Genomic DNA, 27,775 nt, shown 5'->3' on the forward strand with positions numbered 1-27,775 from the left:
AGAGCTACAGATAGCCAGGCAGAGCTTCAGAGGAAAGGAAGTCAACCAAAACCAGCTCTCATTTAATCCCCGATCCCAATTGTCTGTGCATGTGTGTGTGCAAAATGAGCACTGTGAAATTAGATGCCATTTGCAGGAAAATTGCATGGCTGCTTCCAAAGGCCAGACCATCCCAAACACTGGAATGACTGCTGACATGGGCAGGAGGTCTGAAGCGAGGAACAGTCTTTGCTCCTATTTAACAAGGTCAGGAAAGACAGAGATGCATAAAACTAGTGGTGTGTATAGTTTATTTTTCTGTATTATTAGCATCTTATGATGGGATGCTGGTGCAAATCTCACGTGGCCTTGTGATTTAAATTGCAACTTAGAAATGTGGTTCCTGTTTCATTCAGACTGTGAAGTAGTGTTGAGCTTGGTGGTAGCAGCACTTCCTCATCTGGAAAGGTTTGCAGACTCTGGGCATCTTCCAGGATGCTAGTCCAGGGCAGAAATAACTTTGTCCTCAAGTCACATGAATTGGTCTGGTTTTTTTACTCTTAGTGCTTGACTTGGCTGCCTGATGGGCAAAATCCTAGTGGAATTTTGCCAGAAGCTAAAAGTTCAGGAGGTACCTATGGATAGTTCAGCTTTGTGACCCACGGTGTATTTCTGTGGCTTCCAGCAAACCACGGTGTCACTTTCCTCAGGATTTTGGGCAGATTTCTGTGACATTATGAACTGTGGGAGCCTGGGTGTTACACCCTCATGGGCTGCATCCCCATCACCAGGCCAGCTGGTGGGTCCCTTCATCGGCTCCATGCACAGTCTGTCTTGAGAAGTGGGGTGTGACTGTCAGCACCATCACGGCTTGTAATTGATCCCACACAGCCCCCAAAGCACAGGAGCAAAGAGCAACCTATGGGGTGGATGGAGCAGTGGAGTGGGAGTGGATGGAGACAATGGGAAGGGGACGTGAAAGAGGGTGATGTGGCAGGACGGGGGGATGGCGAGTTTGAGCAAAGCTGGGTCTAAACAGCCTCCCAGTTTTTGGGGTGCTCTTGAACAAGGCTGTGGTTATTCACGCAGGACAGCACAGGTCGCCTGAGGCTGAGGCCTCAATGTGAAAGTTGTTTGGGGGACAGTGAGGTCCAAGTCAGACTCTGAAACTCCCGGCTGGGGTCGAAAAGTAAATGTCTGAAGCAACCCTACAAAGAAGACAAACAGCTCCATCTTGGCCAGGCTTTCTCCGATGCAGTTCCTTCGCCCTGCAGAGGAAAGCAAAGAGTTAACCTGATGGAAAAATCAAACTGGAATGTTTGCCATGGACACATCAGCATCTGAGATGTTGCAATGGGAGCAAGAGTGAAACCTTGAAATTCACTAAACCATTTGGGAATAGAGGAGCCTGTGTTGTTAAAGATAGCTGGCACAGTGTGCCTGCCTAGTCTTTTGTCACACAGCCACCTGCAGCAGCAGGGCACAGCCATGTAACGGGGTTATTACATAAATAACATTAAGGGTTAATACATTAACCCTTTCTCTTTGAGAAGGGCTTTGAAAAGCCTGACAGATAAATGCCACCTCCTTCCAAAGTGGAATGGTTTGAAACTCACTTTTCCTGTGGAATTTATCCTAATGTTCCACTTATTTAAATGAGTGTGTTTCTTCTTTCCTACCGCTCTTTGTACTAGATTCAGTGGTTGGAGAGCTGGGCTCTGAAAGCATCCATTTGCCCAGATGCAGAATTGTTGGTTGCTTGCTTATTGACCGAGTTAAGGGCCATGAAACCTCTTAAGTGTATATTGTAATGAAGTGGTCCTGCCATAGCCTCAGCTCTGTGTGCAGATCAGCCCTTTAGTTACCTGTGGAGAAGGGCAGGAAAGCTCCTTTCTTTACAAAATTCCCTTCAGCATCAAGAAAGTGGTTGGGGTTGAACTCATGTGGTGTCTCCCATTGTGTCTTATCCAGCAGCACTGAGGTAAGTGACGGGATTACAATTATACCCTGAAAGAAAGGTACACAAATTAATAAAAGAAAACAAAGTACTCTGTTTTGGTTCATTTTTGTCACACAGACTTTTTTGTCCCAGATTTGTTCCACCTGGAATAGGTGGAGACCCTGAGGGTTTTATCCCATCACCCAGTAGAGAGAGATCAGTGAGATTTTCCCACCAGTGCCAAGGACTGAAAACAAACCCCATGTGAAAACTTCAAGTAGAAGGTAAGATCCTACAAATTCTCTGGCAGCTATTTCACTGTGCAGATGGCAGCAAGGAGGTAAAGCAGGGTCACTCATGGAGTAAGTCCTGAGTATGAGAGGGAATGGTCTGAGTCCTATGATACCAGTCTCTCTGGATGCAAAATAGAAACTCTTCTGGGGATGATTTTGGACTCTATCCTATAATTGCCTATAAAGAAACCATTCTCTAGTGACACTGGCAAATCTGAGGAGGGTGTTTTGTTCCTGGGATGGAGCAGGTACCTACCTTGGGGAGGAAGTAGCCTCTGAAGTGAGTATCAACAGCAGTGCACCGTGGAACGTGGGGCAGGAGGGTGATGAACCTCTGCACTTCGTGTAGCACCGCGTTTGTGTACGGCATGTTCTTCCTGTCCTCATACGTGGCCCAGCTTCCAGCTTTGACTGTTCTCCCGATCTCCTCCTGTACCTTTGCTGGAAGGAAAAAACAAAAGGGATGTTTGTCTCAGCAAGGAAGCCAACTCCCTCCTTGGATTTGGTTTTGGGACTCCATTATTCCAGAGTTTGGAGGGAGAGGATTCTGAAAGCTCCAGTGTGGGTTTCCCTGCTCTGTGTCTAGTTCAGGCACATGGATGGGTTGTTTCCTCAGCATCATACTTTGGTCTCCACTCATCCTCTCTCCTAGCAAGAGACTAGCAAAGGGACTATTTTGTGACCTAAATCAGCATCAGTTCATCACAATGAAGAGGCAGGATTCAGCTCTCAAGGCAAAAGAGCTTCTGTGGATCTGAGGCCAGGCCTCTCCCTTCCCCATTTCAGCCTTGCCATGGATGGAGTGTAGGTAAGAGTTGCTCACTTTGAATCTCTGGGTATTTCATCATGAGCAGGATGGACCACTGGAGTGTGGTGGCTATTGTCTCTGTTCCTGCCATGACCAGGTCGAGGATGGATGCCATTAAGTTTTCATCATGGAAGAGGCTGTCTTTCTTGTTTTTCTCCTTGAAAAACACAAGAGGTAAGAAAGGTCTTAAAAACATCAGTCTTAGTATTCAGCAAGCTGAGGGAATACTGCAGAGCCTACGACACTGCCCACAATGGCCTCGTGTTTGTGAACTGGGTGCTAAGATAGTATACCTGATCTTGAATGCACAGCACTCACCAAAGATGGGAGCACCACAGTTGGAAAGTTTGGAGTGGGGTTTGGGTTCAATATCCATCTCCACCCAGAAGCAGGAAAAAGCCCAGAGCCAGGTGCTGTTCACAGGCTCAGCCTTGCAGGTTTGGAAAGAGCCCTGTACAGAAGGAGATTCAGCTAATCCTACCTCTGAGGGACTACTCCTGCCCAGGGGCAGGTTTGAATCCCCAGCAATGCCCAAAATCACCTTTCAGGCCATTTTTTGCCTGGCCTTTAGAATTGTGTTAACTTTTCCTCCACAGAACTGAGTAGAATACTTAGTGCCCGGATCCAGATGGAAAGAAGAAAAAACCCCAGAGCCCAAGTATTTTATGTTGAATGAAATCAACTGATGCATGAAACTGCCAAATCTCTACTAAGTAAGATGCAGGGCAGGGTTAGGACTTGTACTGATGATTTATCATTCAAGTACTTTAAGCAGATCATTTATCTTAGAGCAACAGTATCAACGATTAATTGATTTGTTGTCGTAAAAAGAAAGGCAGCGTCAGCTTTCATGTGAATTCATGCATTTTCTACTAGGAACAAGAAGCTCACATTATTAGTGCTGCTATTTCAGGAGTGCACTGAGATTGTAGCTTTGGTATCTTAATTTTGATAGAAAAATCCCTGCAGTAAAATGCACCAACTATAAGAGTCTGACACCTGATTTCAACAGCACTAGAATAACAGCATGGATTTCAACAGATGTACATGACGTGGCTGAAATCAAGACTTAGCAACTGTTTTAGCTAGAAAATCCAAAGGAGACATTAGAAACAGTCAATAGAGCTAAGCAGTCAAATACCTCTTGTTGCTTGAATATCAGTGCATCGATGTAGCTTCTCACACTGTTCTCATTGATATCCTCCCTGCTCGCCTTCATGTATTGCCTTAAAATGGCACGCACATCTTCTATTTTCTTAAGCATAATCTTGTGGGTTTTGAAAAGAAATCCAAGGAACGGGTAGAAATTGAAATACTAACGGGGAATTAAAAAAGAGAAACATTAGGCCTGCAGAAATATCACACAGAATCACAGAATATTCGGAGTTGGAAGGGACCCACAGGGATCATTGAGTGCAGCTCTTAAGTGAATGGCTGGTAGAGAGATCAAACCCATGACCTTGGTAGGTGCTAAAACAGCTTCTTCCCAAGGCACAACATATCAGTTGAATTTTGTCTTCAGTAGCAATATCTCAGCATCCCAGGGACTTCCTGGGCAGATTTTCAATAGGGAGAGCTTTGCAACCATTTGAGTCTTTATTTAGTATGACCAAATTTTAAGCACTTGTGCTGTTCTGTGGGAACAGATCGTCTGCTGGTAACAGCCTGGTCAGCCTCCCAACAGAGTTGGGGCTGCAGTGTGCCAGGCCACCAGCCAGATTAGGTCAGTATGGGACTAGTTAGTTTATTCCAGCATCAGTTGTGGAAGATCAGCCTGGATAGTTTGAAGATAAGCCACCTTTTCCTGGCACTCTCCAAGGAAGCATTTTTAATGCAATCTGTGAAGTGTCACTCACCTAAACATCAACAATGAATGCAGCAAAGAAAGCCTAGATGGTTCAATTATGTTGAAACCCCCTCAAAAAATAATCTCTGGAGCTAAAGTAACCATAGTTCAGTTCTTATTTTAGCTCCACATGGATGTGCAGGATCAAAAGGAAAGTAGCAAAGGGGAATCTGGCAGCACATTTATGGTGACCGAGGTGGCACATGGAGAACTGTCACATTTTAGGTTTAATGGCTGGTTCTGAACATCTGAAAACTGCTGAAGCAGATCCTATGGTTTGTGTAGCTCACAGACGTGATGTGCCAGTGTAAAAAATGGTTAATCTGTGGGACAGGTCACTTACGTTTAAATATGGAGATCCCAGAAGAATCATAACTTCATCTATGAGTCTTAAGAGAGTGAGAAATGTTGGGTCCTTATAGTCAAACCTGTCCCCAAACAGCATGACAAAGGTGACGTTGATGGGAGCACAGTTGAAGGACGGCAGGGTAAAAGGTTCCCCTGCAACGGGAGGAGGACGGGAATGCTGTGAGATGTTGAGCAGCTGTGACACGTATGAGGCTGTACAGCTGTACAGCGATGGTTCCCAGCTCACCTTTGAAGGATTTGATCCTCTCAATGAGGAAGTGAAGCTCCTCAAAAATTCTCCCTTCTATCATCTGCTTCCCCATGCCGAGGTTGCGCATGCTGGACACGGTGAACCTCCGGGTTGTTCTCCACAGCTCCCCGATGGAGAAGAACAGACCTGGAGAGGCCGTGAGACATGGTGCTGGGCTCAGGCACGGAGGAGCCCCACCACACCAAACAAAACAGGACTGGATGAGGCAGGATCTCCGCAAGTGTTTCTGCTGCCCAGTTTCCCATGGATTTAAGGACTAAGGGTCTCTCATTTCTATGGGCCCCATCCCTATATCCTCTCAGCTGCATTCTCCCAGTCTCACTGAGCCTGTCGTTTGAGGAAAACAAGTTCCCTCCCAAACCAGTTACCTCAGCCCTCTCCTGCGTGGCAGATAAGCAGGGATGGCTTTCAGACCAGTACAGGTTGGCTGTAGAGCTGGAGGGAGATGTTGGTTTAAGTTCAATCATGCAACCTTTCCAACCCCACTGTTTACAGGTCTAAGGCCTCAAGCAACAACCTTGTATCTCTGAAGCTTCTCCCTTTGTTCTATTCCAGTCATAAAGGTGTTTTATCTATACAGGATAGAATAATTTAGTCTTCTCAACCCTGGTCAGTGCTAAACTGTTTTACTGAGATTCCCAGTAATGCTGTATTTTCAGCAGTGGCAAAAATACTGATATTTTTGTGGAGGTTTCTGAGCTCATGCTTCAATGATCACTAAAACCTTCAAGCAGGGATGGGTGTTTCATCCCGTCAGTGCTGTAAAGAAAAAATTGGGTGAATAATCAAAAAACTATCTCAGAGTGTGTCAGTTGAAAAGCTGGATTCCAGCCCTTCACGTCTTCATCTTGGCTGTGAGATTTTTAATATGTGTTTGCTTTTTCTAGAGCAATCTCTGTTTTAAAACAGTGTAGTTTTAATTTGGAAAGCAAAACTTTTTTCTCTAAAAATCTCAAAGCAAATTTCTAAAATTCAATTTTTAATTTTTCTCTAATTTCATCTGGATGATTCCTTTTCTGAGAACAGCTTCACAGTCAACAAATTGGCATTTTCTGGAGAAAAAATGTTTCATGGGGAAAATTTGTGACCATTGTTACTTAACAATGAGAACTTCCATCTTTGGGTCACCTCTAAGTGCCTCAGACTTGGGCTGAGAAGATAAGTGTGAAAGGACTTATGGTGCAATACTGTCAGTCTCCCACAGGGATATTTTACATGTAAATTAGCTCTAAAAAATACTTTTCTCTCCATTGATTCCTTTTATATATGTAGCAATAAATTCATCTATTGATACTATGGCTGGGTAATTTTATTTCTAATTCTAATCCCAACTTCAGCCTGTGACCAGCATACAAAGCTTCATTTTGGGTTTGAATCTAAAGCCTCAGGTGAAGCAGAGGATGAACAAGGCAAAATGTCCTCTGAAATACTCAGGGATGTAGAGTTGCCTTGGAAAAATTATGGGATTGTTTGTGGGGGTGAATTTCCAGCCTCAGTCTATTGTTTCTGCCCAAACTTACTTCATGTTCATGCATCCAAGAGCCTTTTGGGAAGGCAAAGATGTGGGGACTGATAATGTCCAAAATTGAGGCACCTGGCAGTGGGAGAAAGGGAAAAACCCTACAGCTCCAAACAGCCAAACCACTTAGTCCAAAGTCCCCTGAAAACATGAGGAAGGTTCATAAACGTGGTGGTGGCAGTGAACTGCTCACATCAACTCCTTATGGAAATTAACCCCAGAATCACCACAGTGCCTTTAAAAATCCCACTCCTCACCCTTGAACTTTTAGGATACGGATCAGCTGCAAGTGCATTAGCAAAAATGATGGAAAGCCAGGAGTCACTGAGCGCAAGTGAGGAAAGCCAAATGTCTTCTGTCAGCCTGGCTTCAGAAGGGCCCAAGGGGGATGTTTAAAAGCCGGGCTCCGGGGATGCACAGCTAGGCTGGCACTAAGCGATGGTGTCGTCCCTCCCACCCACCCCCATCATTGCTCTAGTACCGTTTCCGTTCTGAATTTGGTCAAATATTGGGATGGATGGTCTGTCTACAAACTCCTCTGTGTAGTTCACAAGCGCCTCCCGCACAACTTCGTACCCGGTCAGGACCACAACTTTCTGGAACCCAAAGTGGAGGGTGAAGATGGGGCCGTATTTTTCCGCAAGCTGAAAAAGAGGCGAGCTGTGATGGTCAGGAAGGGAGGGAGCGTGCATGCAGCAAGCACCTGTTGCTTTCTGAAAGGACATATTCCATCCTGGCATCCTGCTGGGAATGGCTGCAGAGCCGCTACCTGCAGAATGACACCCATGAGCTGGAGCTCATCACGGTCAAACACCAGGCATCTCATATGGATGCCTTGCTGGCATCCATATGGAATTCAGGCCCCTTACCATGAAAGGACCCCCACCCCGTCAGTTCATTATTAATCTGGTTTTGCTGTTAAGGAGGAAATAAATTAAAAGCAATAAAACCCACCTAGAGTTAAAGACTGGACCACAAATGGCAACAAAAGTTGGCAAACCGGAGAAAGATGAAAAGAGAGAAGACAATTCAGTACAAATAATGATGCTGTTGCACAGGAAAATTCTGGTAGCACTCATGCACCCCTGCTACTGGACCAGAGAAGCTGTGTATCTCCTCGGCACTGCACTGGGGACTGTGGGCGGATTGCTCCTGCCCATGTCTAGCCCATCACTGCCTCTGTATCTTGCTTCCTGGCAACCTGAAAACAGCACTTGGGGACAGCCAAGGAGAGTTTGGGCTGAGCTGAAGCAAGGTGATGGGAAGCCACAGTCCAAATCTGCTGCCTAAACAAACACAAGGTATATATGTGCAGCCTTAGCCTGTGCTGGGCCACTAGTAGCTTTCGCAGGGAAGAGGGGACACCCATCAGTGCCCAGCCAACACACACCAGCCGGCGCCTGCTGCTCAGTGCAATCACCATTTTTTGCTCTCTGTGGGGTGAGATGGAGGGATAACCCCTCTGGAGTAATCCTAAAGCAAAGGCAAATACAGGCAATACCAAATACAGAGTAGCAAGGGACAAAAGCGTGCGGAGGTAATTCCGAACCGCCGTTCCGAGGCTGCAGCAGCATCTGCCCAGCCCTGCTGGGTAAACTGACCCCAACCCTGACACTGCCCATAACAACACCAGGTGCTGGGGCCTCACCCCATGGCAGCACTAGCCCCCCGAGGTCTGCTCCCACAACACAGCCCGTGTTTGCTGCGCACCGGTGTGACGGGAGCCGTGAACCGGCGCTGTGTGTTTGCTCACTCTCTCCGTGACCCTGGCGCGGGTCGGTCCCCGCGGGTGCCGTCTGCTGAAGCCGGGCTCAGCACCCACAGATCCGCCCCGGGCTGTGCCAGCCTCGTCTTGCACCGAAGGACACTTTACCACCGTAAGTGGGGTAAGTTGTCATAATTACAGGTTAGCAGAAGAGCTTACAGGCTATTCATTCCGGTTCCTTAGCGCAACTTTCCCATCCCTCTCCTGTACTGCCATCCAGATTTTAACGCGTATCCAATTCATCAAGGGGGTTTTGCAGTGGAGCGTCTGGATCTGGCCCTCTCCTCAGCAGTTTTGGGGTCACTGCATTGTGGAATTCCTCTTGCCAGATCTCCAGGGCGTACGGGAGGGAAGCAATTTCATTTCACGTTAGTTACGTCCTAACACTTTAAAAGATTTCTGGGTGTCCAAGCTGTCAAATTAATATTTCAAATCCCACAAGCATTATAGACTTCATGTACATCACCACAATTACATGAAGAAATCCCATATTACCCAGAGGTCTTTTTTTAATGGTTGATTGCTCCTAAATTACATTGCATCAACAAAGAATTGACTAGAAGAAGCCCAGAAAGATATTATAAAGCAATTTTCGCACCTTTACAATTTAGTTTGAATTTAAAAAGACAAAAAAGTTCTCACTGATACATCCCAGGCAGCTTTAAAATCTGTGAGGGTCTGGGTTAGGGGGTTTTTGTCCTACCTTCATTAGTGATTTATCTTGCCTTCTAAGATCCACCAAGTGCAGGTTACCAATGATCGGAAGAGGAGTTGGACCAGGAGGTAATTTGAAAGTTGAATTTTTATAGCCATTTGAAAAATAGACTACGGCTAATAATACTGTTGCACAGAGCAGACAAATTAATGTAGGATCAGAGAGAAACGAAATTAAAAAAGACATTTTTTTAGTAATAATCTGGTTTTTGGGGGTTATAAGCAATAAAAATGCAGTGGCACTGTTCAGTTTCTGCCAGCTGGCTTTCTGTTTGCTCTCTGCGATTGCTACAAGCACTCGATTCTTATTAAGGTTTGTAGAGTACCTAAATAAATACTGCATACTCCACCCTCTTTAAACACCTCAGAGAATGTGGTCTAAGCAGTTTGCAAAGCCTGTCCAGAAGTAAAGAGAGTTTCAAATTACAAACCCATGCATGTGTGTGCAAGAACATATACATGGGAAAAGGTGCTTGGCATTCCTCTATAACCTCCTCCTCCCCGAGACCTCAAGGTCCTTCATTAGCAGTACTATGACCCTCCAAGCACTCTGCTGACACAAGGAAATATAAAGGTTTTTTATGAATCCTATTAGAACGTCCAGATTCAGATTGAGATAGGATTTGAGATCTCTGTGTTACTAGAGAGAAAAAATACTATTGTTATGGGAGACTTTGGCTTTCTTGATGTCAAGTGGAGATCAAAGGTTGTTAATAATGGTAAAGCCCATGTATCCCTGGGGGCTTGTAGCCCATAAATTTCTTCATAAAGTCAGCTCTGAACTGCCCAGAAGGGATGTGATTTCAGACTTTGTGTCTGAAGCAGAGGACATGTAATAGCTAGCCATGGAAAATTAGCTTGGATCAAGTGATCATGAGTGGATTCATGAGTGGAATGGAAAGACAAAATTAGATTTGAAGCTTCTGGGAGGACTCTTCATTTTGTAAGAGCAGCTTCTAAGAGATAGAGGGAAGATATTGGGGAAGTTAATGAAGCCAGCTGACCTGACAGGCTCCGGAAGGGGAACAAGACAGGAGAATGGAATGATTTTAAGTCAAAGATGCTAAATACCTGGAGCTTGTATCCCTCATAAAGGTTTAAATCTTGTAGAAAATAACTGAAGTCTACCTGGTTGAATAGTGGTTTTCAGGAGGAAGTTGGAAATAAACAGCCAAAGGAATAAGATCGTTCGGGGAAGAATGAGCTCTCTTACATGATGAGGAAGCGCAAGGCTAAAGGTACGTTTGTCCAAAGGTTAGACGATATAAAGGCCATTATTCAGCAAATATGGTCCCTCAGCCTCCCAAATGCAAAGAAGACAGGGAAGGAAGAGGACCTGATCCAGAGTGGGACTTAGCTATGGTGAGTAGGGTCCCAGAGCAAATGGTGCTGTGTTGCACACTGGAGCTCTCTGTGTGGTGTGGAGATGTTACAGCACAACAGCCACCCAGAAGCAGAAGCAGCGAGTGTGTCACAACATTTCTGGGATTTATTTTTTTATTAGTTTCCAAGAAATGGGCTGGAGGCAACGGTTTCCCCCAGAGCATGCCCAGGATGACTCAACCCTGCCTGCTTCAGTGAGCGAAGAGGCAGAGGGGCTGTAAAGACAGGCAGGAAAGATCAGGCTGGCACAGGATACAGAACGTGGGCACTGGGATGAGAACTTGCACATGCTCTGCACTCTGGGCAAAATGCTTGTTCCTGCAGGGTTTTCTCTGATTGGAAGCACCCTGTAGTGCAAAAGCTACGTGTTGCTGGCACTCTCCTGGTATTTCATCCTTGCCCTGAGAACCTCTGAAATCCTAAAAAGGTCTTTCAGAGACTTAAATTATCTCTGAAAAGCCAAGGGGAGTGTATTGTGGGTTTTTTTTCAAACCAGGCTCTGAGTGCAATGCATTAAAATGACAAAGGTAAGTAAAACTCTTGGGATGACAAGAAATTCCTGTCTCAATAATGTGTCTGGTACGTGTTTCGCTCCGGAGCCGCGCTGCTACGTGCTGCCCTGCCTGAGCACACAGAGCCGAGCATGGAACACCTGCCAGGCGCTGACACTGCTCCGGGTGCATTCCTGGGGCAGCCGGGCCCCTCGGGGTGCTCCTGGCCGGGTTGTCCTCCATCCCTTTTGCCCACGTGGCACTCTGCCACCCCATGTGAACCGGGTGGTGCTGGTGAGGATGTGGAGCACGGGGCATCGGCCTCCTGAAGTGCAACCACTGCACTGCCAGACAGCCAGCCTGGGGAGAGCCAGCCGGTGAAACACCAGCCCTACGCCCTTTAACTTAAATCCTCCCAGATTTCTATGCCTCTCCTGCCAGTCCCATTCTTGACCAGCAGTGCACCCAGGACTGCAGGCTCAGATAACTCCTGATGGCTTTTACAGTGATGAGTTCCTTGTAAGCAAGGGCAAGAGACACAGGGACCACTGTAAGGGGCCACATCATAAAGCCATGCAGAGCCACATCCTGACTCACACAGCGGTTGTGATTTTCTGGAATTAAAATTCAATTATTTCCTTTGAGCTGTTTGTGGTTATGAGTATTGCTCACTCTTTGTGTTGCCAAACATGTCCTGGCTGCATGTGCTGCCCAAGGATCCCTGTGCTCACCTCTCTAGTGTGGGTGTATTAAAGGTGGTGCAGTCCAACTTTATCAGTTTGACCCAAAATCAACTTCATACTGTAACACCAGATAGATCAACAGAACAAAATATTTAATGATTAAGTGGGTGATAAGGTCAGGCTTGCAGTAGTCAGACTGCAAACAGAGCAACAGCAAAACAAACGTACACAAGCGCAGCGGCGAAGGCTTCCTTGTTGCACAGCTTGCCCAGCAGACTCCTTGAGCTGTAACCAGGAGCTGGCCCTGTGGTACAGCACGTGTACAAGTGCAATACCGGTACAAGTACAAGGTACAGTATAAATGTTAGAGTGCTGCCTTCAGTTGTGTGAACTAAAGCTAGTGAGAAGAGTCAGTGTCTTGGCCAGAGGCCACCCTACTTTGTCATCCCTTCATATTCTTTCTCCTTTCTTTCCTTCCATTTGCAGCACAGATCATCTTTAGGTGACAGCAACTTTAATTTTATGTTGTAGATTTGCCGTAACTGCCCCCTCAGTCTCTATAACTTTATTTCTCCCTTTTTTTGTTTCATCCTAACCTTCCTTTCTCACTTCCAAACCAACACAAAAGCATCTCTAGTGACTCACTTCTCCCTAACCCACGTATGGTTTCCTGCCTGTTTCACAGCACACAAAGCAGCCTCCTCTCTTGTACCTGCACCCCCATTTGGATTTCACTCATGTATCATGCTTCCCTCAATGAGTGTAGCCTTGTAGGTACAGCAACTTCTTCCTACTCCTAAGGGATGCTACATGAAATAAATCATCAATTGTAGTAATCAAACAGCTGCTCTAGGACAGCCACAGTCTCTGGGGTGTCCCCAGCTTTCCACAGAGATCCCCATACAACAAGTTAATGGTACAGGTAACCAAGTTGGTTACAAAGTCTAACCTGCTTCTCCTTCCAGACTCTATTATTAGTTCTACATCTGTTTTCACAAGGACAAGTGGAGAAGAGGGCTGAGCCTCTCCCAGCTCTCTGATGGAGTGTGGCAGTCCTGCTGCCCAGCCCGAGGCTGCATTGCCCTCCCACTGCCATGGACTTGTCACTTTAGCCACACTGATTCAGAAACTCTTCACTTGCCATGGCTGGTCATTTTCTGACAGTTTAGGGATCTATGATGGCCCAATAAGGGATTGGACAAGTGCCAGAGCCAGGATGAAGCCAGGAGAGGTGAGGGAGTGGTAGAAATTCCTTTCTTAGCAGCAGCAGAAAGCTGCTAAATTGGCCCCATCATAAATAGGCTGTTCAGCATGAAGTGCCTGGTGTGAGTTGGAATGAACCCACTTCCCAAACCACTTAGATGTTTTCGATAACTGTCCTGTGCCTGGGTCTTGGCATCAGCCCACGTTACACCCTCATGTCTGGGACTCTGTAATAAAGATAAGGCAGGTTGTATGGCACAATGGGAGCTCAGTCTGAGGCTCAGCTGAACAACCGTCCTGAGGAGATTTCCAGATCCATTAGGTGTCTGTTGTCTCCAGCTGGGCCATCAGTAATTAGCTCTGCTGTAGAGCCTGGACTTTGGGCTGAGAAATTCCCCTTGGAGGCTGTCAGGGGAGAGCCTCTGATGGGTTACATCTATAGAGGAGGCTTGAAGGCATTTCATTCTTTCAAACAGTCCTGAAAACAGCATCTCTGGTGTGCTGTTCCAGGAATGAATCACACTGCTTCTGAGAGCAGTATTCAGGGCTGTCTGAAGGGTTTGCATTAGAGACACCACAAGAACTGTTGGAGAGAATAGCATGAATGAGAAAAATAGCAGTGCCTGGTGTCTTCCTTGCCCTAAAGCTCAGGTACAGATGGCTTTTCCCCCCTGTAACTAAACTTACTTTCAAGCTTGAAGTGTTCACTACTCTACTGCCATGTTGTTTGATCATTCACAGGGCACAGCACAAACCAGATGAGGCATGGGGTTCAAGGTGAAGCCGACATCAGCAGTGAGATCCAGGTCTGACTTATCCACTCCTGGAGGGGGACGAAAAACGAATTTGCGGAGCAAGCCCCCAAAAAAGAGGAACAGCTCCATTTTGGCCAGTCCTTCACCAAGGCAAGCCCTTCGTCCTGAAAACAACCAGGAGAGAAGTTAATGATCAGCACTGTAACTGTTAGTGTTGATCTCTGAGACCTAAACTGGAGATACAGTCTGTAAGAGCAGACTGCTGAGGTAGGAAATTTTCCCTTCCTTCTCTTTGTGTATTGAAGGTGCTACTGACTTAAGCTACACAGAGGGCTGTAGGTATATGAAATTATTCAGTGACTGTGAGTAAATCAGTGCTTCCCAGATCTCCTAGAGAACAGGTGGTTACTGACAGCAATGGTGGACAGAAAAAATTACTAGAAATCCCTCATCTTCTGTTCTGTATCCCTGGCCTTCATACTTTCCTGAGTCTGGGGAAACTGCCATTAGCCTAGCCCCAGGTGATACGCACACACAACCCCCTCTCACCTATGGAAAATGGAATAAATGCTTCTCTCCTAATGAAGTTCCCATTGGCATCCAGGAAATGGGAAGGGTTGAACTGATCCGGGGTTTTCCAGTGTAACTCATCATTCAGAGCAGAGGTCAGCAGTGGAATAATCTCAGTACCCTGAAAGGGATCAAAGAAACACATGGAAGAGGAGATCACTCTCCTAGTTGAGCAAGACTGCTTTCTTGTTTCTAATGTGAAGAGGCAAGTAAGATTGAGCCATGACAAACAGAACTGGGGATGCTTCCCTGCCCCATTGTGGTTCTGCCTGTTATCAGTAGCTGCTGTTTTATTTTTTGGACCACAAAACATTCCTTTCTTACAGAGTCAGATCTTTCAAGAAAGATGCTGAAGTAGATGCTCCACATTTGACATAAAAGACTCAAACCAGTGCGATTTAATTATGGTTATTCAAGATTCAAACAGCTGTAACAGACCACAGTCCATTGTATGCTGCAACAGTTATCCCGGATCCAAGACAAAGGGTCACATGAAAACATGTATCATGGTGTCTTTAATTATTTGTATTTTTCTTTGTCTGCTTTAAAGAAAAGTGTAAGGAATCTGTACAGCATAAGCTGCTGTCCTCAAAGCTCACCTTAGGAATCACATAGCCTCGGAAATTCACATCTCTGGGAGTTGATCGTGATACACCCATAGGGACAATATTGGCAAACCTTTGTATTTCATGTATCACTGCTTCTGTATAAGGCATTTTTTTCCGGTCCTCCAACTTAGGCAGCTCTCCTGGTTCAATGACACGGTTCATTTCTTCCTGAATCTTTCCTTGGAGGGAGGAAAGGATTAAGAAGCTGATAACAATCTTACCTTGCAACTGAAATGACTTCCAGTTTGGCAAAGATGAAGAAAAGGGAAAACTGTGAATATTTGGGAAGAGCAGAAGTGGGTAAGCCGGGGCATGGTATGGCTCTTTCAGGTTTGTAGTTGAGCCAAGGGAACTTGAACAGAGTCACTACAGTCCATCCCATGCCTGATTCTGACTACACACCTTTGTTACCCCATAACCTTCCACAGAAACCAGATCAGAATCAGCTCCTGAGGAGACCTTTAGTGACGTAAGCCCGTAGCCTGCAGGCGAATAATCACAGGGGAGCTTTGCTGTAACTGTAGACTGCCCCTCAGCCTCTCCCACTTGGCTGGGCTGGTTTATTGCAATCCAGTTGAAAAAAATTCCTTTACAAAGTCAACGGTTGTTATCACTCTCAGAGCACTCAGAATCATTACTCTAGGCAGCATTGAATGAGTTCCACTCCCTTCCACAACCAAAGCCTTAAGCATACAACAAGGAATTGTACAAGAGACTTGTCAGCCTTACTCTGAATTTCTGGGTATTTCATCATCAGAAGGAGCCCCCAGCGCACAGTTGTAGATGTAGTTTCAGTCCCAGCAGCAAAGAGGTCCAAGGTTGAAAACATCAGGTTTCCATTGTCAAACATAGTGTGGGGTTTCTTTGACTCCTTCAAAACATTTGGGTAATGGCCATAAGTTCTACAGCAAGTGACACCTATATGTGACTGTGTTGCCACCATTTTTATCTGCATTTTAGCTCTCTGTGACTCTAAACGTGCTGGAAAACGAAACATTTAGCATTTTAGCAATACAGCCTGTGCTGTGTGGAATTTGTCTGGTCCCAAGCATATGGGCAATACCCAGCTCTAGATACTAGTTGGAATTTATTTATTGCAATGCACTTTATAACTGTACCATTCTTGCAGGAAGGTTTGGGATGATCTCCTCTTTATGTGTGCTGAGTGGTAACTTATGTTACATCATGACAGCCTTTTAACCAGCAGTTTCAGTGGAGCCATGGAGTAAGTCCAGCACAGCTCACTGTGAGTATAAGGTTTGATATATCCTGCTCACTGCAGTCCTTCTGTCTCCACGCACTCCCAGTCCCTGACAGATGGCCAGTCCTAAGAATAAGTCATAGCTAAGAGAAGAGAAAGACTCTGAGACTCAGCTTTAAAGTACCTGTTGTTGCTTTACCAGAAAGGCATCAACAAAGCCTGTTAAGTCATTTTCATTAAGCTCCTCTTTGTGTTGCTGGAAGAGCTTCTGGAGGAAAGCGTTCAATTCACTGATATTTTGTAGCACAGTCTTGGAAGCTCCAGAGAGAAATCCAAGGTATGGGTAGAAATTATATAACTGTGGAGCAAGAGAATTCTTACTGTTAATTGGCATTTTGAACACAAATTGGTATCTCAAATCACACTGCTTGCCCTTTGTCCCATGCCCTGACATTTCAGGCTGTAATTCCCCCACATTCACATGTACTGTCTAAGCAGCAGTGGATTCCTGCTGAAGCAGAGTGTTCTGTTCTGTTATGCCTCTGCATGAGTCCTTGCCATGACTTTTGGGAGATTCACCAGTTTAAATCTTCTTTCAGGGCTTCCAGCTGTGTAGATGGTGGGACAGAGGGTTTCAGATGTGAAAGATTGGAATGAGAGCATTGTACTTATTCCAGGGAAGGTCCCCAGGTGTGCCACACCCCTATGGCAGCAGAAGGGACTTGAACTGGCCACCTTCACAGACAGACAACATTACTCTGACCTGTGCTTGAGTGGTGCTTTTTGGGCTTTGCTAGTCTGGGGTTACAGACAGACACAGACCCCAGCGTGGCTCACTCCACTGGTGGTCAAAGCAGAAGCTTTGTGTCAGGAAGGAACAGGTTTATATCAGGCTGTTAGTTTGCTAAGGTTGAATTTCAGTGGCCAAAATAAAAGAAAAAGAAGTTTGTCAAACTTGGTGGTAGGGGAAGCAGAACTAAGAGAGTTACTGAATGTGGAATACAAGGAGGCAGGTTTGAGATTGTGCTTCTGCTCTTCAAAGAGGGTAAAGTTGTTCGTTTTGTGAAGACTTTGGTGTTTTTTTCTTCTACTAATAAGCTTCACTGACTAAGTACAGGAGCCTGGGAATCTATGTGTTTCAGATACAGAACCACAGATGTGTTCTGTACAGGCTGGCTGGCTGATAATGTTCTTGTTTTCAAGAAGCAAGTTGTGGGAGGCCAGGAGAACAAATATGGACAACTTGATATCCCCCAAAAAATCTGAAAGGTAAAACATAAAATAGAGCTCTTACCAGCACCATAGGGGAGCCCAACAGCTTAGCATTTTGATTTATCAGCTCCAGCAATGTTAGAAACACAGGATCATCATATTCAAACCTCTCTCCAAACAATATCGAGCAGATGACATTGGATACAGCACTGTTGAGTATCACTTTCGTATCAAATGGTTTCCCTGTGTTTCAAGCAATTGAAAGAAAGGACATTGTGCTTTTTTTGGTCTGATTTCCTATAGAAATATAGTCCTGAGCTCCCAAAGAAAACTCATTCCCCACCCAGAATGCATAGCAAGGAACTTAGTTTCAGTGTTTTAAGGCCTCGGTTCAATAACCTACTGCAGCATATGCTGAACTTTAACCACGAGATACCATTTGCTCAGAGTTAAACTTTCATTAATTTTTATTGTTCTGCTAGACCTGTTTTCTGTCTCTGGAAGAAAGACTTGACACTCACCATGATAGGATTCAAAATATTTGATAAGAGAATTTACTTCCTCCAGGATTCGGATCTCCAGGGTTCTCTTTCCCATTCCGAAATCCCGCAGTGTGGACAAGGTAAATCTTCTCATAGTTTTCCATAGCTCTCCGTGGCTGAATGCTATGCCTAAAATAAAGATGTAACATCCCATATCACCTGTTTTTCATAAACATTTTAAGGCTTTCTTACACACTGGTACCTCTTTCAGATCACAAAAATGGATCTGTATGATGGCAATACCCTCTGCTGTAAGAAGGTACTGAAAAAACTACAAAACCCACCCAATCAAAAGGTCAATTACCATTTCCTTGTGTCATTTTCCTAAATATGGGTATTTCTGCCCTCTCTCCAAATTCTTCAGCATGATTTAAAAGGGCATCCTTGATGGTTTCATATCCAGCCAGTACCACGGCTTTCCTGGGTCCAAAATGCACGGTGAAGACGTTGCCATATGTCTTGGATAGCTGACAAGGTGAATAAATATGTTCATTCAAAACCAGATCTGGACTCAAACAGTAGTACCAGCCACCCTAGGTGGATTTTAGACCAAAAGGAGACTCCTAGCCCTGCCTGAAGTCTCCAGGTGCTGCTGTAATTCAAGTAATGAGCAACAGCTATCGATTGCCAGCATCTCAGCTTGCACCCTGTTTGCACAACAAGGTGTCTGCTATCACTGCTCCTATCAGAGGAGTCAATAAAATGCCATTGCATTCCTGTGGTGTTCTGTAGTAACAGGCCAGTGCAGTGATACCACACTGGGAGGCTGTTTGGAGAATGCTGTGGCAGGCAGGCCTGTTTATTGTAATGCTGTTGACCTGAGGCAAGTGGGCGTGCACACACCTTTGAGGCTGAAGCCACAAACACTGTAAAAACAAAGCTAGACAATAACTCTTTCTTTCAGGACAGCACTTGTCTCCAATTATGGCAAGGTGCATAGCGTTGCAGTCATTGCAAAATTATTTGCTGGCCACCAGAAACTAGGAAGCCTGTTCTTGTAGATAATGTCACAGGAGCACTAGGCTTTTACAGCAAATTAAATACGGATCATCTGCTACACAGAAAGGTAGCTTTGACAAGCTAATCATTCACTTGGTATTTTAGACTTCGTTTAAACACACTTCAAGCCACCAGCTCCAAATGTCTCCTTGTTTCTGATGTGCCTGGGTTACCATTTGCTATGCATTAGATACATTCCACAAATTGAATTTCAGATTAGAAGCAGCTCCTGTTATTACACCAGACAAATTGAATTTGTTTTCATCAAATGGTGGTTTGACGGCTTGGGAGATAACATTAGCACTGGTTCTTTCATCCCTGGCAGCTCACAGAGTGAGCAGAGCCAGGGGCAGGGAATCACAGCTGCCTTCGAGCCTTCCTTTGGCCATTTCTTTGCATTAGTGCTTCTTGGCATCCACTCTGTTTTTACTCAGAAACACAAGTATTGAATGTGGAAGGCCTGAAAGCCTAAATAAAGCTGCTTAGTAGATTACAGGAAACGAGTCTGGTGCCATCACATGACATTTGTATTATAAAATCCCCCAGTACTGCCAAAAATAGTTGCTCTTTCATACTGACATCCTCAAACATGCCTAGGATCAGAAGGGTGCTCAGGACCAGAAGCCCATCACAATCTCTGGTCTCTGCACTGTAAATCAGGGCAGATGAGCACTGCATGCCTGCTACAGGAATTCCATTCTTTTGCAGCCCAGAATGTCCTTTTTTCTACGATGAACTGGAGGATTTCAGTGTCTGCACTGCCCTCTCACTGCAGATGTTCAAGTGGCTGAAGGAGTGCACTGTGGACTGTCTTTCCTCCATCACAGTGTCCAGTAAGCACACACAGGGTGTGTGACAGGTCACTCACAGCACCTCAGCTGTCTCTACAGCAACCAGATGATATCTGAATTCACACTGACTTGTCCCCACCTCCCTATGGGAACACAGCAGACACTTTCGGAAACAAACATTGCCCCTGACTTTAAAATATTTAAGGGGTTTTTTTCTTTCTTTTAAAAATAAAAGTATCCATGGAACTGTGTAAGAAAAAACAAATTTTTTAGCTAGACATATAAAAGCCATGTATCAAGTCCTTAATAACCCTGGCCAGTGTGTGTGTGTAGGGGAATGGCTAGGGAGGCAGAGTTGTGCTTTGCATTGCAGGGATATAATTATCTTTGGAAATGTGTGCATAGGACCCCCTTCCCTCTGCTGTGGGGATGATACCCTGCCTTCCTTCCTTCCTTCCATCCATCCATCCATCCTTCCTAGAGGTCTGGCTGCAGTGAGACATCTCTTGATGGCAAATAGTACTGATCTGTCAGCAGACTGGCCCAAATTGAGTCTTCTGCCTGCAGCCTCTGAAGGGCTTGAAACATCAACAACATGGAGCTGATTGCAAGGGATGGGGATCTACACTGAAGTGCATAAAAAGAAAGGAGTGTATGTATTATATTTATACATATAAATACATGTTTGTGTGTGTACACCTCCGAAGGTAAAGTCATTCTGCCAGTCGGCCTATATGCCAAATATCTCATTTCTGCCCTCTGTGCAAAGCAAACACAATTGCATCTCCATTTCTCTAGTTGCATTTCTCACTTTGGGAATTGCACATTTTCCCCTTCTCTGCTCACCCAGCCCCTACCTCTGTCAGCGACTGGAACGGCTTTTTCAGGTCCACCACGTCCAAGTTTCCGATCAGAGGAAGAGGCCGTGGCCCAGGAGGCAAACTGCAAACCGACTTCTTCGAGCTGGTGAGAAAGTAAAGGAGAGCAAACAGCCCTGCTGCCAAACAGAGCAGCGAGCTGGAGCCCACGTACTGCAGGAAACTCTGCATGGCCATGGCCAAATCCAAGTGTGGGCATGAGTGTCTTGGGGTCCCTTTATAGCCCTTCTGTCATTTCCTGAACACACCTTCTGGGGAAGCGGCTTTGTGCAGAGAAAAGGACTCTGTGGTCTTGTTAACATCCATTTAGACCATCCATTCAGACCATCCATTCATTATGCTGACAAATAAACCACCCTGTTTTGTTCTGAACCATGGATTATCTTAATCAGGAGTTCCTATTTCATCTATAAGACTGGGACAAGGTGTTTGTTTTCCAGTGAAAAATCTGTATTATGGGCATGTTGTTCTCTGCATTATTTCAGGGGCAGAACTCAAGAACAGGACCCAAGCTGGATTGCTGCCATGATGCCAGGTCACAGGGCTCAGCTGGACCACTGGTGATGCAATGGAGGAAGCAGGACACAGGAAAGCCCACAATAACACATGGCCCAGGGTGCAGCTGGCAAGTAAGCCCCCAGGAAAGACAAGACTGACCATGGAGGAGTTGGAATGGTGGTTGCATAAAGATGTGCTAATTCAGGATTGCCAATGGGAGTAGATCTATTTACAGGTGACAGCTTTGATTCTCTTTACTTTCCTGCCACCCCAGTGAAACCACCTCCTTGAGCAACACAGTGTTTTCATTGCTAGCACTGTTATTGATCTTTGTCCCAAAAATTCTCTCCCAGCAATCCCAAACCACTCCTGAAACCACTTCAGTCATTATTTTGCAGTTTACTGTCCAGAGGACTGGGTGTCCATGTCTGGCTCTGTGTTTGGTGATGACTCTTTCTGTTTATGGGCAGATGCTTGTAATCCTCTAGGAGAAACCGTCCCCTCCAGGCAATCCTTCTGCCTAGATTGGAAAAGAGATCCTGAACCTTTGTAATCTGGGAGGAGCCAAGATCAGAGTGCAGCTGGCCAGGCAGAGGATGGAGGCTGCCTGGGCAGCTGTTGCAGAGGGGGTGCCAGGCAGGAGCAGCAGTTTTTTGGCCCTCCAGGTGCACTGAGTCATGTACCATGCCAGGGCAGGGGCCTGCAAGAGCCTGCGTGCCTGGGAGACAGCTCCCCAAGAGCCACCTACACCCTCTGCATCCTGGAGGGATGACAACAAAGCTGAAGTGATCATGAACAGTAGGCCACTGTTGAAATGGTAACTCTGGGGGAAAAAGTCAATTTGATGCTCTATCACATATTCTCAAGTGGGGATATTTTGTTCCCCAGTTGCAGATTCTGTCAGATTACTGGGCTGGGCTGCTGTTCACCCCTTTAGAAATCTTTAGCTTTAATAATACTTTTGATAGAATTCTCCAAGGCTCCCGGGTGCAGGCTCCACTGATGGAAAAATGATGATTATTTATTAATAATAATAAAAGTACATTAGCTGAAGGCAAGGGGAATCAATAAACTCTAACTAAATTGACATGAAAAAGGTGCCTGCACATCTGCCTGTTCTCCAAGGCTTGTTATCAGGAGTGGAGTTTTTCACAAGGGGGAACTTTCCTGTGCAGGGTGGGCAAAGAAAAGAGGGCAATGGATGGTCGTGTCAGTCTCAAGATTTGCTGCAAAACTATGAGGTCTTTTCCTGCACTCTCTTCTCCCAGACATTTCCAAGAATATCAGATTCTTCTCTGAGAAAATGGTGTGACCACTGGGACTCCTGACACTCTGTAATACACAGTAAGAGGGAGGAAAAAAACCCTACATGGGGCCAGTTGGGTACCAGTGGAGGAAATCTGTTGTTTCTGTTTACATACAGGTCTGTTGGAATGGAGCTGGCTGCTGCCATAGCAAGCAAAAGCACCTTCCCAAGGGCTTCCAATCTGTTTCAAGCTTCAGGTTGTACCTGGTGACAATATAGGGTGAAACCCTTTCTCAAATAGTGAGCCCATGGACTTGCAACCCGCTGGGCTGGTGTATGCACTGTGGGAAATAATGGAGGAGCTCTCCAGAGGGAGGGAATGATTGCAGTCTTAAAATACAGCCAATCTGATGCCTTCACCTCCACTTCTTCCTCATGTACCTTGGTTTCCAGTATGCAATTCCAAACACAGCCTACAACTGAGTTGCTGGCTTGCAGGTGAGGCATCCCACACAGGACTGGGGAGAAAACGTTGCTCCCTGCTCACGTGTCTTTGTCTTTCTACCAGCCCAAGCCAGAACTGATACCATCTTAAGGTAAGCAGATCTTGTGGGCACAGCTCAGTTCCTCCTAGAAAATGAGCCTGTACATTAAACAGCCACAGTAATTTCTGTGTGCTCATCTGGAGAAGGTCATATCATCTTCTAATGGGACACAGGTTAACAATGCTACAGTAACTGTAGGATAATGCAGGGAAAGAGTTGTTATAAGGCCATAATTCAGTCAATGACTGCTGATAACATAATAAACCATGAGAGTGAACACCAAGTGCTTGTGTGCCTTGCGAGGCTCTGCCACTGATTTACAGCCTCTGGAGATGCCTATCAGCCCGTGCATTGTTATCAGGAATATATAAAGCCTGAGCACACCCTATTAAACATTAACATTTTTAAAGACCCAGATGTGTTAAAACTCGGGCTGCTCCTTGCTAATGGATTTTGCTTGCCCTGACAAATGCCACTGCAAAAAGAAATCAAAAGCTTCCCGACTTTGACCTCTTTCAATTTTTCATCATTATGGCATTGTTTTATTGGATTACACCCACTTCTTCCCACCCTGCCAATCTGTATTTCTGCAGGATCACTACAGGGTGGTGATCAGTATCTCAAGTGTTCAGTATGCTCATTTTCATACAAATAACTTGTTAGTTTCTTTTCACTTATCTGTCAAATCAGTGTGGGCTGCAAATCTACTTTGAGAAGAAAGACTCCTGGAAAAATATTTTTAAAAATCGTTATTTCACTGCAAAATTTTTTTTTAAAGACTCATGGGTTTTTTTTTTCATATTCTGAGCTGAAAGAATTTATGTGATGGGTCTGGTCACTGGGGGAAGAAAATAAAAAAAATCTGTACGTGGGATTAGTGCATTGTCCCTGTGCAGAGCCTAAGGTGACAGTATTTTCCACTCCTGTTAAGCATTTACCATTCTTGGGAACTTTGGTGCTTTTAAAAGCCTTCTTCTTGTACTGAATGGATGCCATTCCTTCCTTAGTCTCATTCAGTGAGAAAATACATGGGAGATCCTTGGGTTTGGTGCTGGTAATGTTACTTTTCAATATGCATACCTACAAAAACATTTGCAGTGAAGTCCCTTGTGACCATAGCCAGAACCAGGTTCTTCCAGATCTCACATTTACACCAAGTCATGGCAGCCTGACCTGGGAAGTCAGAAATCAAATCAAATGCCTTGTCATAACTCCAAGGATTTTTTGCTCGGGGTCTCTAGCCTCAGTCTATCTCAACAGGGAGTATTGCAGAAATTGTATTAATCCAAGAGAAATTTGGGACATGTCATGAAGGGTGATTAGGAGGTAGGTATCTACAGAGCCAGCATCTTACTCTTGGGCCCCTGTCTGGATGCAGGTAGAGATGTGGATTTAGATATACCAGAATTGCAACTAGCAGCGTAAGATAAAGGTTTGCTTTGCATCTCAGTGCAGCATTACTATTTCTACAACATTCCTCTCTAACCTGATGAGGCTTTGGCTCAGTAATAACAGAAAATGAGCTATCACTCTGTACATCTTTGCAGAGCACATAGCATATTAAGGCCCTGACCTCAATGGCATGAAACTACAATTTCCCTGTAAGTGCTAAACAATAATACTTCATTAATCATCCACAACAAAAATCCCCATTCCCCAGACTATTCTGGCAATATTCTGCATTTTTGCTTGTCTAGGAACCTGAATTAAAAGGGAGAAAAATGGTTTACAACAGCCTGTGGCAGTGATGTAGCAAGAGACCTTATGTAAGAGCTGGCGGCATGCTCGCCCTGCAAGGGTGAGGTGTAGGAATGAGTGATCCTGGAAGGATGTTTCTCTGAGGTGTGTTCTGTGCCTGGGCTGGGAACAGCAGTCTCAAGGGCACAAATTCCAGCATCTGAATGTGCTTGGTCTTGTTCATCTCATTAATTTCTTACAGCTATCCCAAGTGAAGCTACAAAATTCCCGAGTACTTTACTCAAAGCCTTTCATGGCTTGTCAATAAATTATTTTCAAATTAACTACCTGATAATTCGAGTCTTCAGGCTTTTAAAAGGTGCAGCGTGGTGCAAGAGAGAAAATAATGGAAGTCACCAACTTTACCCTGCCCATAAAAAAGAATAAAGGTTCTTCTCTGATGTATTATTCAGTTTTGTGCTTCTGAAAAGTAGTGGTAAGTGTGTAATAACTTCTCAAGAGACATTTGTACAACTGACAAATAAACATCAATAGTGGAATAAGTTTTCAGCACTAACTGACAACGTTGTAAAAGAGCAAACAGTTTTTAAATGTTAGTTTAGTCCATATTTAATGAATCTTTAGTCCCTAATTAATGACTAACAGCTCAGATTCAAGTAAAGGATTTTTTTTTTAAATCTATCAACCTCTGTACCTTGAAAGAGGAAGATCCAAGATATTCCCTACTTTGGGAAGCCTTCTAATTTGAGCCTTCCAATTTTTGGAAAGGGCTCAGGACTCCAGACTAGAGATTCTGTGAAACACTGGACGCTTTACAAATTATCTGATTTCTCTTGTAAAATGGGCACTTTTTTATTGAAGCAGCTATTTCAGATTTCCCTGATGCTGTCAAAGTCTCTCACTTCTTTGAAGATAATATGGAAAAAACATTTAATTCTCTGTTTATGGCACTGCTTTGTTTTTATTGAATTTCTTTGGAATTGGTTGGCTTAATCTGCAAATGAGATTTTTTTCTTCACACTGATTATCTAACCGGGGTTTCATTTGATCTCCTTGGGAAAAATACATCCTTAACTGCAAAAGCACGTGTACTAGGTTGTATGAGAGCATGTACTTTTAAAGGAAACTCTAGAAGATACAACTGGCATTTGCAATAAAAACATTAAGTAACCATAACCAAACACCTGCTACTATACCTGACCTGAAGGCAGGTAACTACAAAATTTAAGGCTCCAAAGACAGACAGTTAATAAATAGGTTATAAAAATATTTGGATATAATAAAATATATCAACTTGATATTGCCTTTGCCTAGAATCATGGAATTGTTTAGGTTGGAAAAGACCTTTAAGATCATTGAGACCAACTGCTCCCCCAGCACTGCCAAGGCCACCGCTAAACCATGTCTCTCATCACCACATCTACATCTTTTAAATCCCTCCAGGGACGCTGGCTCCAACCACTGCCCTGGGCAGCCTGTTCCAAGGCTTGACAACCCTTTTGAGGAAGAAATTTTTCTTAATGTGTACACTCCCACCCAACTGGGTGTCATCTACAAGCTCACTGAGGGTGCACCCAATCCTCTCATCCAGATTGTTGATAAAGATATTAAACAGAACTGGAATGGATTGTCACTGTCTGTCTGGGAATAATTCTGCTGTGGGATTCCTGTGTATCTTTTTCCTTTGACTTCTTCCTTCATCACATGGGGAACCAGCAAGTCCAGAAAGTAAGGAACATAATTTGGGCAGTTTGCTAAAATCAAGTGCCTTGACACTTCAGCTAAACTTGTCCAGATGAACCAAAGCTGCTTCTCTGCTGCTCAGTCCTCTGAGATCTGGGAGACAGTTTGCTGCATGTATTTATGAAAGAAGAGTATCTGGCTTTTACCACCAAGTGTTGTAATGAAATCAAGTGGAAAAGTGCCATTTGCCGTATAATAAAAACCCTCCATTGTTCATAGCACTGAACACCTAATAATAAAACCTTAAATTTCAGGCTGTTTAAACCAGTTACTTATGTAATAGAACACGGTGTAATTTTCCATTTAGAATTTCAATACTGTAATAAGAAAGCAATCAAGGCATAAACAAAACACACTTTAAATAGAGCTGCAGGTAATATTTCCATAATGACTGTCCTTAAAAATTGAAGCTATTTCTCTTTTTTTCCCCAGCCTCGAATTCTTTCTACTTAGCTCAGTCATTTAATTAAAAGAAAAATCAACTTAAAACAGATGAAAGACTGTCTGAAACCAATTGCAGCTATTAGCAAAGAAGAAAAAATACTACTGTAATCTACTGTTAACACTTGGGTAGGTTAAATTAAAGCCATTTCTCATCCTCCCTTCAGGAGGAGATTGTGGATCTGTAGAGCATGTGCTGTAAACCTGCAGGCAATAGGGGTGTTTTTCTTGATTATCCATCTTGAGGATCTGGAAGTTCACTGTTTCCCAAGCATCTGCCAAAAACTGCTTGGTTTTACCAGCCTCATCAGCATTCATGCCATGTGATGGGAACCCTCCTGCTCACCCATCCTTTGTAGGAGGCATAAAATAACTCAGTGCTGTCCATCAGGTTTGTGCACGGCGTTAAACCATGGGGATTAATGAGGGATAAGCAACCATGTTATTACCACCACGGACAGCTGATGGAAGAGTTCATGTCACTGCAGCAGGATGGGGATGGCTCCTCCAAAATCCTGCTGGGTTGCTGAGGGAAGTTCATACTGCCTCCCTGCAAGTGTTATCCCCAGGGCTCTGGGATGACACCAGCCAGGGCTGGGTCCTGAAAAATGTGCTTTTAAGTCAAGACTCAGCACTCTCAGAAGTGGCAGGTGAGGAACTTGTTCTTCATAGCAGAGGGGAAGGAGGAGCCTGGCCTCAGCCTGGTCCCTGGATAGAAATGGGAGAGACTCGCTAGGGCTGGATCCTGTATGAAGCCTTTTGCTGACACCAGGACCCAAGTTTGGCTCTTTCCCCCTCCATTTCCA

General features: G+C 44.7%; 2 protein-coding genes and 1 long non-coding RNA gene across 7 annotated transcripts; 1 reads left to right on the forward strand and 2 right to left on the reverse strand.

Annotated features, from left to right (window-relative positions):
* LOC127468180 (cytochrome P450 2W1) lies at positions 1-9,834 on the reverse strand. The gene is made up of 9 exons (XM_051781145.1): positions 9,472-9,834; positions 7,485-7,647; positions 5,461-5,610; positions 5,209-5,366; positions 4,161-4,334; positions 3,035-3,176; positions 2,468-2,652; positions 1,845-1,986; positions 1-1,247 (listed from the first exon to the last, which is right to left on the reverse strand). The coding sequence occupies exons 1-9, from the start codon at positions 9,823-9,825 to the stop codon at positions 1,057-1,059; spliced, it is 1,659 nt and encodes a 552-aa protein (XP_051637105.1). The 5' UTR covers positions 9,826-9,834; the 3' UTR covers positions 1-1,056.
* Positions 1,941-27,680, forward strand: LOC127469589 (uncharacterized). Of its 5 annotated transcripts, none has more exons than XR_007904032.1 (5): positions 1,941-2,202; positions 3,066-3,193; positions 13,984-14,264; positions 15,307-15,475; positions 21,284-27,680. It is a non-coding gene; the product is annotated as an uncharacterized LOC127469589 (long non-coding RNA). The 5 variants fall into 5 exon arrangements; XR_007904025.1 differs by lacking the exons at positions 1,941-2,202; positions 3,066-3,193; positions 13,984-14,264 and adding exons at positions 18,071-18,210; positions 18,342-18,425; positions 20,808-20,886 and having other exon boundaries at positions 15,440-15,475; XR_007904023.1 differs by lacking the exons at positions 1,941-2,202; positions 3,066-3,193 and adding an exon at positions 10,752-10,844.
* LOC127468249 (cytochrome P450 2K1-like) lies at positions 10,853-21,277 on the reverse strand. Its single transcript, XM_051781255.1, has 9 exons — positions 20,778-21,277; positions 18,435-18,597; positions 18,110-18,259; positions 17,671-17,831; positions 16,561-16,734; positions 15,905-16,046; positions 15,167-15,354; positions 14,547-14,688; positions 10,853-14,161 (listed from the first exon to the last, which is right to left on the reverse strand). The coding sequence occupies exons 1-9, from the start codon at positions 20,973-20,975 to the stop codon at positions 13,974-13,976; spliced, it is 1,506 nt and encodes a 501-aa protein (XP_051637215.1). The 5' UTR covers positions 20,976-21,277; the 3' UTR covers positions 10,853-13,973.
* Positions 27,681-27,775: the final 95 nt, after the last annotated feature.

Source organism: Manacus candei, unplaced genomic scaffold (assembly GCF_025592945.1).
Source record: "Manacus candei isolate 608988 ecotype Guabito, Panama unplaced genomic scaffold, ASM2559294v1 h1tg000002l, whole genome shotgun sequence".
Taxonomy (NCBI): domain Eukaryota; kingdom Metazoa; phylum Chordata; class Aves; order Passeriformes; family Pipridae; genus Manacus; species Manacus candei.

Excerpts from the sequence above, each read along its gene's own strand:
- LOC127468180 (XM_051781145.1), bottom strand. The coding sequence starts at position 9,825 with ATGCAGTATTTATTTAGGTACTCTACAAACCTTAATAAGAATCGAGTG. Across the intron at positions 5,611-7,484 it reads CCAAATTCAGAACGGAAACG|GTCTGTTCTTCTCCATCGGG; the intron begins GTACTAGAGCAA and ends CGGCCTCTCCAG. Across the intron at positions 3,177-4,160 it reads TGATATTCAAGCAACAAGAG|GAGAAAAACAAGAAAGACAG; the intron begins GTATTTGACTGC and ends GTGTTTTTCAAG.
- LOC127468249 (XM_051781255.1), bottom strand. The coding sequence starts at position 20,975 with ATGGCCATGCAGAGTTTCCTGCAGTACGTGGGCTCCAGCTCGCTGCTC. Across the intron at positions 17,832-18,109 it reads ATATTTTGAATCCTATCATG|GGAAACCATTTGATACGAAA; the intron begins GTGAGTGTCAAG and ends CTTGAAACACAG. Across the intron at positions 15,355-15,904 it reads GAAATACCCAGAAATTCAGA|GAAAGATTCAGGAAGAAATG; the intron begins GTAAGGCTGACA and ends CCTCCCTCCAAG.